Source organism: Condylura cristata, unplaced genomic scaffold (assembly GCF_000260355.1).
Source record: "Condylura cristata isolate star-nosed mole 26May11 unplaced genomic scaffold, ConCri1.0 scaffold00010, whole genome shotgun sequence".
Taxonomy (NCBI): Eukaryota; Metazoa; Chordata; class Mammalia; order Eulipotyphla; family Talpidae; genus Condylura; species Condylura cristata.
Genome location: NW_004567111.1, coordinates 53,922,288 through 53,935,130, shown reverse-complemented (window position 1 = coordinate 53,935,130; position 12,843 = coordinate 53,922,288). Strand labels below are relative to the sequence as shown.

General features: G+C 35.1%; 1 protein-coding gene across 2 annotated transcripts in view; it reads left to right on the top strand.

Annotated features, from left to right (window-relative positions):
- RB1 (retinoblastoma 1) overlaps window positions 1-12,843 on the top strand; it is a 132,302-nt gene that overhangs the window by 166 nt on the left and 119,293 nt on the right. Inside the window, exons 2-3 of one of the 2 annotated variants that reach the window (XM_004680254.2) lie at window positions 1-84; window positions 3,116-3,242. In XM_004680254.2, coding sequence (XP_004680311.1) covers window positions 1-84; window positions 3,116-3,242 — 211 coding nt within the window. Of the gene's footprint in view, window positions 85-109; window positions 137-3,115; window positions 3,243-12,843 lie in introns of those variants that run through there. The other variant, XM_012723286.1, reaches the window with a different exon arrangement.

Here is a 12,843-nt window from a genome sequence, read left to right as displayed (position 1 = left end):
CGCCGCGGAGCCCCCCGCGCCGCCTGCTCCTCCTGAGGAGGACCCGGGGCAGGACAGTGGCCCCGAAGACCTGCCAATGGTCAGGTGAGCGACCGGAGACACCGCGGCTGCCGCGGGCGGGAAGGGCGCCCCGAGGGTGCGTCGGGCGGGCGCCGCGCGTCAGGGCGGGGGCGCATCTTTGCGGGGGCCGGGAGGGAGGAGAGTCTCTCTGTGTACCCCTGTCACCGCGGGCCGTCTGGGGTGGATGAGCGGGCTCTGCATTGGGGAGCGCGGGGAGGGCCCCTGTAGGGGTCTGGGCTCTGGCTTGACAGGTGTCGGGCGGGTGGGACTCGGTCTTAGCGCGAAGTGACAGGTGCCGCCTTTCCCTTCCGAAACCCGAGGCTCGCGGGTGGCGAGCAGCTTAAGAGGCTCCGTTAAACGCAATAAATAAGTAAATAAGTAAGTAAATAAATAGTCTACGGTGTCTGGTAAAGCATTTTTCCGCTGTTGAGATTTGTAGTAACTCCGGTTGTCGGTTGCCTTTTTATTTTGGCTGCCTGGATGCAACCGGTTGCAAATATTTTTCTTTGAATTTGCACTGTCTCTGAAGCCGAGTCCAGGCGGAAGCCAACTGGAAAAGTCTTGGATGCTGTGGCACAGATGCCATCCGACTAAAGCGTATGGTGCTGGGTGTCAGTCGCCCCTCTCGGACACTGGGCTCAGGTGCTTTGTGGGGATCCCTTACTTGAGAACTTCGAGGCCCTGGCGGTTCAGAGTCATTGGTAGTGACTGGTGGAACATAACTCTTTGGAAGAATTACTGTATGAGCAATAGTTTCGTGAACCATTGAACCTAAGTGTTAAAAGTTTCAAAACTTTTACTTCCTCCCCTCCCCCCCAATACAAAACTCTTGTATGTTTGTCGGCTTCAGCATATCTCACCATTCTTACGTTTTTGCTTTTTGGCTTTGAGCCAGCAAGGATCCTGGTGTCTCCTTACTTGTTTTTGTTTGTTTGGGTACAAAGTTAGTGGTGTTTTTGTGTTCACATGGAACTACCTCCCCCCCATTCTAAATTTCTAAATTTAAGTAAATTTGGATGCATTAGAACATGATAAGGAGATATTTAATGTGTTGCAACGTCTTTCTTTTCTTGATTGTGATATATTTTTTAAAAAGATTTATTTATTTATGCATACAGAACTGGGGTACCAGTCAGAGGTGCAGGGAGGCCGGTGAAAGGATTCACCAGACAGAGTGGGGAGCTGGATAGGATGAAGTACACTGCTGAGGGGAATAGCAGGCGGATCAGGAGAGGTCTGCCTCACCATGTGGATCACCTCCAGCCCGGCCCGGGGATCGAACTCTCACTTAGGCAGCTGTGGGGGGCCCTGATTGTGATATTTTATGGAGAAGAAACTAAGATTGAAGTACCATCATTATTGTCCACATCGTCCCTACTTGAGATTATAATATCCATTGCAGGGGAATGGAACTCCTTTCTGGCCCTCTCCACTCACTCCCATCACCAAGTCCTATTTCTTGCAACTCCCCTGATAGTGAGTTCACATCAAATTGTAAAAAGTTGGAATCAGCTTTTGGAAATAACATGTGAAAGACTATTAATAATTCATATATATAAATGAACTGTCTTATGTCTCAGTTAAGTCATTCTCTAAATTGAAAAGCAAGTCTGGGAATGTTCTGAGAGAAGACATTAATTTCTCAGTAAACCTTGATGTATATCTAATGCTCTAAAGTTTCCTTTTATAAAGGGCAGTAAGTCTATTTTAAAGACTTCTATGTTATCCACAAGCTTTGAAAACATTCTAGATTATTGTAGGGTAGCCAGAAATATTAAAGTTCTGGCGATCACTTAGGAAAAGAAGGATATTGTTTCTTTTATCTTTTTTCACCAACACATTATTTTATATCCATTTAAATGAGGGCACTCTTGGAATTTCTCCTGTAAGTCAAAACCTTGCAAGATGCAGTCTGCTTTTGATTATCCTCACTCAAAGACGATTTGATTAGCATGAGCTATGGAAGGATAGATTTACTACTTAGCAAGGCAAAACCATTGAAATCTGAAATGAAGAAAACTTACTTAGGGATGTAGTCAGGTCTGTACAACTGCAGGAAATAGTCATTAATACACGTCACTTTCATTGTTAAAACATGCCATTTTCATTGTTCAGATAGCCAAGAGTTAATTATGTTTTGAAGGAGGGTTGTCAATATTGAGTCATGGTTAAGAGCATGAATTATGGAATTAGACTGTCACTTTCATTGTTAAAACATGCCGTTTTCATTGTTCAGATAGCCAAGAGTTAATTATGTTTTGCAGGAGGGTTGTCAATATTGAGTCATGGTTAAGAGCATGAATTTTGGAATAGACTGTTGGTTTTATATCAAGATGTCCCATTTACTGGCCTCAGGTGAATGATTTAGCTTTTTTGTAAAACAAGGCTAGTAAGTATAGTTGCCTAATAGGTCTGTTGTAGGGATTCAGCATAACTAGGCATCTAAGATACTTTGTATGGAGCTGCAGTAAGTACTCAAATATTATTAAGTGTTCCTCATGCTGTTATTATGATGTTACTAGATAATCAAACAGACATTTAAATGAATCAAAAGTAATTGGCCAACAAGATTTTATGGACAGCTTATTTTGGTTAAGGAACATCAGTAGAAGAGGATGAAAGATGTATAGTAATAGTTTGTCAAGGTAATCATCAAGTAAGAGGTACTAGTAAGTAATTAAAAAAATTCTAAGTGCAGATCGCATTTTTTTCAAAGTCACTGATTCTGTAACACTGTCTATTGATATTCCTCTTCTTGTTGTTCCAGTTTCCCAAATAGCTCCTTTATTCGCCACTTTCTTTCATAAAGCCATTTTACTGCTCTAAAGTTTGTGTTCACCAGTCCAGCAAATATTTTTCACTGTGTGGTTTTCTTAAAGAGAAAACTTAATATATGTTTACATTTGTAGTGTAATTTTTTCAAAGCTAATAAGATCTTAAAATATTTAGTGATACTTTCAAATAGTGCCCTTATTTATGCAAACTATTGATACAAGTGTTAACCTAATTTGACTTGTAAATATGTGCCTATTATATGTATATTTTCATTTGGTAGGCTTGAGTTTGAAGAAACTGAAGAACCTGATTTTACTGCATTATGTCAGAAATTAAAGATACCAGATCATGTCAGAGAAAGAGCTTGGCTCACTTGGGAAAAAGTTACATCTGTGGATGGAGTATTGGTAAGGATTTTCTTTAAATTTTTTGAAAATATTTTTCTCATTTAAAAAATTTTTGAAACTATAAAAAATTTGAGATACAAAGATAAGGAAAAGTTATTAATAATTTTATTACCCAGAGGTAATTTTAACTATAACAACGTAAATAACTGGAAAATAACTCCCTGTTATCAGTTCCCTGTCAAGTAGTTTATTTTTTATTTACTCTTTTTTTTTTTAATATTTATTTATTTATTCGTGCAGAACTGGGGTGCAGACCAGAGATGTGGAGGGTGAGAGGATTCACCAGGGACAGAGTGGGGTGCAGAACAGGCAGATGGACGAAGTACACTGCTGAGGGGAGCAGTGGGCGGGAAAGGAGAGGTCTGCTTCGCCATGTGGATCTCCTCGGGGTAGGCGGGGATCGAACTCAGGCCATGAGGAAGTGGCTTAAGCTTCTTTGTGCTGTGGTTTAGCCCGCTGCACCACCAGGGAGGGCCCCTGTTTACTCTTTTAAATATTTATTTATTTGTATGTACAGGAGCTAGGTAGAGGCCAGAGTTGGGGTGGTGGTGTGAGAAGATTCACCAGAGACTGAGCAGGGAGCAGAACAGGCAGATTTACTGACACACACTGCTGAGGGGAGCAGCGGCCCGGTCAGGAGAGGTCTGCCGTGCCATGTGGGTCAGCTCCCTGGCTGGGGATGGAACTTGTACTGCAGTGACTGCATATAGCTCCATAGTGCTGTGCTTTAATCCATTGTGCCACTAGGGCGGGCCCTCACATTTTGTTTCTAATTTGTAGAATACAAGATATTTTAGTTAATTTGATATATTTCTTCCATTTTTTTGTCTTTGTATTTATGTATATATAATAATAATAGCAGCAAATAATTACTAGTGTTTTGTATGTACTGGAACAATATAAGTGTTTTGTGAAAACTTAATAATACATTGAGATGTAAAGTACATAAAATCTTCATTTTACTCATGTAGACAGTGAAGTATAATGAGGTAATTGACCAAGGCTTTGGCTAATAAAGCTTAAAATACAAATTTGGAATCATATACATAGATAGTATAAATTTAGTTACATGTCATTTCATATAGTTTTACATCTTGATTTTTAAGTTTTCTTAACATTAGAGCATTTTTCTTAACATAAGAGTATTTTCTTATGTTATTAAGTATTTTTTGATATTTGATGATCTAGTTTCCAGGGATAATAAGTGTTTTATCCACTAGATATATTCTTCTTCTTCTTCTTCTTATTTTATATATATTACATCAATATTCATTTTCGTACCTTTGCTTTCTCCTCTCAGATGTACTCCCCATGAAATTCCCACCACCAAGTCACCGTCAACCACCACCATAGTCTTTTGTGCTCTTCCTGCCTGTTTTAATTCCTCTCCCTCTCTCTTCCACCACTGTATGTCTGCTTGATAGTTTTGTCCTTTTTCCCCCCCGGTCTCTTTTTTTAGTTCCCCTCTATTCTTCATACTAGTGAAACTATCCAGTATTTTTCTTTTTCCTTCTAACTTACTTCACTGAACATAATCCCTTCCAGTACATCCATGTTGCTACAAATGGCATGAGTCTATTTTTTTGATTGCTGAATAGTATTCCATTGTGTATCTATACCACATCTTGATCCACTTATTTGTTTTTGGCCATTTATGTTGTTTCCATATCTTAGCTGTTATAAATAGTGCTGAAATAAACATAAAAGTGCATGTATCCTTTTGAATTAATGTTTTTGTGTCCTTTGGGTAGATTTCTAGGAGTGGAATTGCTGGGTCATATGGTAGCTCCATTTTTTTGTAATTTGAGATACCTCCACACAACTTTCACAGAGGTTGGACCAGTTTACATTCTCACCAGCTCCACTAGATATATTTTAACTTGTTAACTCATACTGTTGTTGACATTTCCTCTCCCCACCCAACTCTTTGGCATTATAAAATAATCTGACAAATGTCTTCATTCATAATAAAAAACACCTGCTACAAAGGAAGGACTTGATTATTTTAATGATGGAAGGAATCTCTGATGTTAGATGCTTTTAATGAATGTACTTTTTCTTTCACATTATATTAGTATGTTTCTTTTTACTGGTCATATCAACACAGCAAAATATGTTTATGTATATTCCATAAAAATAACTCTAAAACCAGTAAAAAAAAAATGTGTGGTATTTGTCCATTTGGCCTACAATAACAAGATACCATTACCTGGGTAGTTTATGAAAACCAAATTTATTTCTTACAGTTTTGGAGACTAGGAAGGCCAGGGTATGGTGTTGACAGATTGTTTTTGTTAAAGATATATTTCCTGATTTGTAGATACTTCCTTTTTGCTATCCTCACATGGTAGGAGGAATAAGAGCTTTCTCAGGAGAGTCTTATAAGAGTGCTAAACCCATTCATGAGGGCTCTCCCAAGGCCTCACCTAAAACCATCACATTGGGCATTAGATTTTCAACATACGAATTTTCAACATACAAATTTCTTCATTTTGAAGAAACAGCATAATGAATTTTGGGATTTCATAAGGATTTAGTCCTTAGAATTAAATAATAATAATAAAAAGAGAAAACCAATCCTACAGTTCTAAAAATCTAACCATATCCTTGAACTCCTTACTGAAAAGGGAGGAATATGAAAGTATCTTGGATGAATGGTTTTGGTATTGTCATGACAAAACATCTAATATTTATTTCTACTGATTTGAGTCCTTCACATACAAAGCTCTTTTTGTGCATTAGCAGAGTCAGTTTTCTCACATCTCTATCTTATATAAATTATAGGCTTTTAAACTTGAGGTATTCCCAGTTCCTTATGTTTGTTTTCATTTTTCTTGCCATAGGGTAGTTTGTGTTATCTAATTTGTTGAGTTTATTTTCATAATTTACATCATTACACCTTTTACATCATTATATCTTCTTATCATATTTTGTTATTAATACCTGCTAGTGTATGTATCTTACATTTTGTAATATATAATGAAGTAACCCGCTTTTCTGTGTAATCTACCTTTTCTGATTTTAACCTATATACTTCTACTTTATTTTGCTAAGTACGAACATTAAAACATTAAAATACAAACATTTTTACTTTTAACTTGATTTTGCATTTTTATATTTAAAGTAGACATCATATGATTGAGTCAGTCTTTGGCTTTTTATTGATTTTTTATGAAATTGACATTTAACGTGATTATTGAAATGCTTAGGTTTAAATCTACCATCTTACTACTTGTTTTTAGCTCTGCTTTGCTTCCCCTCTTTTTCAAACTTTATTTGGATTGATTGATTTTTATGATTTCTTTCCACTCATATGTTTATTAGATATACTTCTTTGTGATATAATTTAACAGTGACTGTTTCAGGACTTAAAGTGTACTTTTGAAACTTTTCATAGTTCACCTTCAAATGATACTATACTACTTAATATATAGCATGAAAACCTTACATCAATATACTTCGGTTTATTTTTGCCATTGTTTTATTCATACTTTTTCTGCTTGTGATATCAGCTCCCATAATACATTATTATCTTTCATTTAAACAATTATTTTAAAAATAATTTTTTTTTAAAGATTTATTTGTTCATACAGAACTGGGGTACAGGCGAGAGGCTCAGGGGTGGCGATACGCTTCACCAGAGACAGAGTGGGGAGCAGAACAGGCAGATCTATGAAGTACACTGCTGAGGGGAGCAGCGGGCAGATCAGGAGAGGTCTGCCTTGCCATGTAGTCTCCTCCTGGGCAGGCGGGAATTGAACTCATGCGGAAGTGGCTTTAGCTTCTCAGTGCTGTGCTTTAACCTGCTGCGCCAGGGAGGGCCCTATTTTAAAAATAATTTTAAATAATAAGGAAAATTCTTTATACTTAGCCATTTAGCCACCGTTTCCTGTGCCCTTTATTTATTCTCTCATGTCAGGTCAGTTTTTTCATGTATCATTTCTTCTGCTTGAAGAATTTTTCCTTAGCATTTTTTATAATTGCAGGTGTGATGATAAATTGAATTCTTTCAGCATTTGTATGACTTAAAATGTCTATCCTGACTTAGGTTTTGAAAGATATTTTCACTGCTTAAAGAATTATAGTTTGACTTTACTGCCACACTCCAATACATTCAAGATGTTTTGCTGTCATCTTTTTGCTTGTATTATTTCCAAAGAGAAATCTGATGCTCTGTTTATTTCCGTCTGTAATATATATACTTATACTTTGATCTTTTTTTTTCTCGTTAGTGAGTTTTTAACATTTTGATCACGATGTGCTTTGGTGTAATTTTTTTTTTAGGATTCTTGTTGTGCTTCTTCAAATTGTGGGCTTATAGTTTTTTTTTTTAAATTTGCAACATTTTTGGTTTTATAAAAAAATTTCTTTTTTGGTCCCATCAGTTTGTCTCCTCTAGGCTCTTCAGTTATACACACATTTAACTATTTGCTTTCCCACAGTTCCGTTCATCCTCTATATTCAGTCTCCACCACCCCCATTTTCTGTGCTGTGCATTTGACTTTGGATACTTATTGCTTTGTTTCCAAATTCACCTATTTTCTTCTGCAACAATCTAATTTGCTCTTAATTCCATTCAGTATACATTTTGTCTCTGTAAATTCAATTTAGTTTATATATATGTATATTCCATGTTTCTACTTAACACTTTTTCCGTAGCTCAGAGGTTTGCAAACTTTTTCTACAAAGGCTAATAAATGTTTTAAACTATACAGTGATGCCATTGTAGCTTGTCTTAGACAAAATGAAAATGAATTGGTGTGGCTGTGTCCCAATAAGACTTCATTTACAAAATCAGTCGGTAGCCTGAATTTACTGATGTTTATTGAACTCTATGCTAGCTCCTTGGATATATGGGATACAGCTGTAACAATTCTTGTAATGTTCTTATCTAGCATTCTATGCTTGGGTTAAAACATTTTGATTGATTTTTCTCCTTATTATGGTATGGCTATTTTCCTGCTTTTAAAACCATTGTTTTTTCCTTCTTTTGTTTCACTTTTTTCTGCCAGACATTAAAATTCTACCTTATTGTGTATTGGATATTTTTGTATTCCTATAAATATTCTTAAACTTTTTTCTGGCCTATGTTTAAGTTAGTTGGAAATAGAATGAGCCTTTCAGGTATTACTTTTTTTTTTTTTTTAAAGATTTATTTATGCTTACAGAACTGGGGTACAGGCCAGAGGTGTGGTGAGTGAGAGGATTCACCAGAGACAGAGTGGGGAGCAGAACAGGCAGATGTATTGAAATACACTGCTGAGGGAGCAAGGGGCGGGTCAGGAGAGGTCTGCCATACCACACCAGGTGGATCAGCTCCCTGGGGGGGGGGATCAAGCTGCAGTGGCTTCAGAGAGCTTCATAATGCGGTGCTTTAACCCAGTGCGCCACCAAGGACAGTCCTCAGATATTAATTCTAATGTTCATTAAATGCTAACTGTGACAAATCATTTGGAGTTCTTTTATGTACCTTTCTTTTCTTAGATCCCCTGTATCGCCACTCTAGCTACTTTGACTTTTCTGGACTCCTATTTCTTCCTAGACAATTCTGACAGATCACTGGGCTTTCCCTGGTTACACTGTAGTGTGGAATTGTTTTCTAGGAAGTAAGTTTGAACATTCATATTGCTCACATTATATGTTTCCTGTCTCTTAGGGACCACTGTCCTTCATTGCCTAATGTCTATTACCTTTGAAGTTATTTCCTGTCTTTCCCCCATTTATCCTTTTTATTTTGCTTGACACAAATATTAAGTTTGTACTTTGTTAACTATATCATAACTTGAGGTAGCAATAGTCAGTAAATATTTTTCACAGTTTTTGAGTTATTTTCTTAGTGTTTACTCTGGGGTCTACAATATACATCTTATCAAACTTATATTGATTTAATTCCAATAAGATGTTCTTTATCAAATTGAGGACTTTTCCTCTCTTCATACTTTTTTGAGAGTTCTTATCATGAATGGGTGTTGAGTTTTGTCAATGCTTTTTCAACATGTTATAATTATGTCATTTTTCTTCGTCATCCTGTTACTGTGATAGATTATGTCAATTTTTTGAAAATGTTGAATCAATCTACATACTTGGGATAAATCCCACTTGGTTGTTTTATATAATTATTTTTATACATTATATTGTTAAATTCAATTTATTAATACATAGTTAAGAATTTTTGCCTCAATGTTTGTGATAGTGGTCTTTTTTTTTTATCTTTGTTAATGACTTTTTTTGGATTTGGTACTATTGTTGTGCTTGCCTTATGGAATGATTTAGGAAGTATTTCCTTTGCTTCTTTCTGGGGGTGCTGAAGGTTAGTAATGGGTAGCTACTTAGAGCTAGAATTGATGGAAATTTTAACCATAATTAAAAATGTATGCCTAGTAAAGTTGCAAGTCTTTAATAGACTCCAGAGTTTCCAAAATATAGTTGCAATAGATAGATTCTGCGATTGCACTTGGTGTCATGGGAGGAAGACATTTATTGTTTTTCTTAGTCTGCCATCTCCTAGAATCCTCTCTCCATTTGAATTTTAGGATCATTTTGTCAATTTCTATTAGAAAGTCAGTGAGATTTCAAAATAATTATGTTGAATCTTTAGATCAGTTTGGGGAATATTGCCATCTTGACAGTAGTCTTTAGATACATGAACATGGAATATTTTTCCATTTTTTTTTAACCTTTCAAATTTCTTTCAACAATATTTTTAGTTTCTAGAATAAAAATTATACTGAAAAAAAATTCACCCTTAAGTGTTTTATTCTTGTTGATGCTATTATAAACAATTTTTTCTTAATTTTATTTTGGTTCATTCATTGCTGGTGGGTAGAATATAACTGACTTTTTTATATTGATTTTGTATCCTATACCATTACTAAATTCATTCATATGCTTGAATTTTAGTATATTCATTAGTATAGTCTATGTACATATGTTATTAGTAAATATAGTTTAACTTTTTCCATTACAATCTCAATACCTTTTATTTTTCTCTCCTAATTGTTATATCTAGAACTTCCACTACCTTTTTGAATAAAATAGCAACAAGAGACATTGCTGTCTTTTTCCTGATTGTAGGGAGAGAACATTTTTTCCATCAGGTATGATTTTAGGTATGTGCTTTTGTAGATGCCGCGAGGTAATTCCCTATCTTTCTATTTTGTTGAATGTTATTTATTTATTTATTTTTAAAGATTTGTTTACTTATGCATATAGAACTGGAGTATAGACTAGAGATGTAGGGGCAATGAGAGGATTCACCAGAGTGAGGAGCAGAACAGGCAGATTGATGAAGTACACTGCCGAGGGGAACAGTGGGTGGGACTGGAAAGGTCTGCTGTGCCATGTGGATCACCTCCCTAGCAGGGGATCAATCTTGTGCTGAAGTGGCTGTGGTTAAGCTAGCTTCCTAGTGTCGTGCTTTAACCCATTGTGCCACCAAGAAGGACCCTTGTTGAATGTTATTTAAAGATTCTCTATTTTATTGACTTAAGCATATGTTTTCCGCCTTATTCATGTACTGTATTACATTAATTGATTTTTCAGAACTTAAACCAACATTGCATTTATAGGATATGTCTCACATGTTCAATGTGTAAGATCCTTTCTGTGTGTTCACTGATTTTGTTGAAGATTTCTGTCAATATATTTGTAAGAGATTTTTGCATTTAGTTTTCTTGTAATATCTTTGTAAGATTTTAGTGTTAGAAAACCAACTTCTCACAGAATGAGTTGGGAAATGTTTCCTCCAGATCCATTTTCATGGAGTCATTCTTCTTCACATACTGCTTTATATGATACTATATGATGCTAATTTTTCTTTAAAGGTTTGGTAGAATTCCCTAGTGAAGCCAAATAGACTTTATCTATGGAAGTTTTAACTTTGCTAATTCAGTATCTTGATTTCTTATAGGTCTGTTCAGATTGTTAATTTCTTTTTGAGTAGTGTTGGCAGTTTTTATCTTTCTAGGAATTTTTCAATGTCTTCTATGTCATCTAATTTGTTGCTTATGTAACTGTTCATAACATTTCACTATAATTCTTTTTATTTCTGTAAGGATGGTCTTAATGTCCTTATTTCATTCCTAATTTTAGTTAATTTAAGATTTCTTTTTTTATGTTCAATCTAAAAGTTCATCTTTTCAAAAAAACCAATTTTGTTTTAATTGAATTTTTCTATTCTCTAAAAAGTTTTGATTATTATTTCTATTCTGCTTTTTCCACCATATCATCAGATAACATTATTAAACTTTGTCTATGAAATACACAATCATTTCTAATATAATTTGTTCTGATATATTATAAAAATATGTAACTAGCTGCCTATGTTTTCAAATTGCTTTTTCTTCATGATAGTTTTCAGTGTTGACAATATTGTTTACTACAGTTGTTTTCTTCTTCATGAAGATCCATGAAAGGAATTTTATCTTCTTACCTGAATGAAGACCAGCTAAGTGCCTTCTGAAAAAAATAATGATTTTCATTTAACTTTGGAGGCACCATGAGTTTTATTAGATTGTTCACTGTTTTGAGTCCAACTTTCAAACAATTATTTCATACAGTTTTAAAGAAACTAAGATCTTCCCTGATATTTCTCCCATTATTTCTGTTTTACTTTCAAAGTTTCAAAGATGTGTCGATATAGACACACACAAAGTAAAATAAACTGTAAAGCTAATATCCATTTGTTCCTTTTTAGTGAATTATTTTGTCAAATGGTTCTATCCTTCAACTTGTTTTAACTTTACTACATATGCCATTATTTTCAAATTCTTAAACTTTTTTAAGGTAAGTTGTCAACCAAACTTTATTAAATAATTGTTTTTCTTAGTTTTATTCAAGACATATGGAACTGCCCGCCAGTGCTTTTCATGAACATAGATAAATGATTTTATCATGCTATATTGAGTTTTAGCAAACCAAAGTATTTGCTATTTTAGTTACCAAGGCTTTATTGAAAGCAAGTATATGGATTCTCTATTTAATGTTTGAAATTTTGCCAAAACTTATCATTATGTGACTTGCAACCCTAGAAACTCCCAGACCACAGGTCTTGATTGGTAATTTCTTTCCTTCCAACTTGGATTTTTCATTCTAATATGAACTCATTTATTCATTAATGATACTTTCTTTTTTTCAAGCCGTATTTCTGACATTAGTAGGAGTTGAAGATACTTTTTATACATATAGTTGCATCTGAGTTGTAGTCTCACCACAATGTTTTACAACTTTGTTTCCAAGATTAGTAAACATCTGTTTTTTTAGATCTTTTATAGAAAAGCCCAACATGACTGGGTATGGTGGCATTTTTGCCCTCCTATAAAATCATCTTTTATTGAATGGATCATCTTTGGGTCTTGACTCAATAAATTAAGCATAGAATTTGACCAGAAACTAAGTTCCAGGTCAGTTATCTATCACCTATTTAGGAAATGAGATCTGTAATACCATTTCTTTGTGTGAGCTACTCACACAAAATTTGTTATACTCACTGGTTTGTTACCAGTATGTGAATGGGAATTGAGGAACTATAGAGTAAAACAAAGTTTTATTTTACAGTTTGTACTGGTGATGTAATTGCCGCTTATTTCTCTGGGGCTACTTA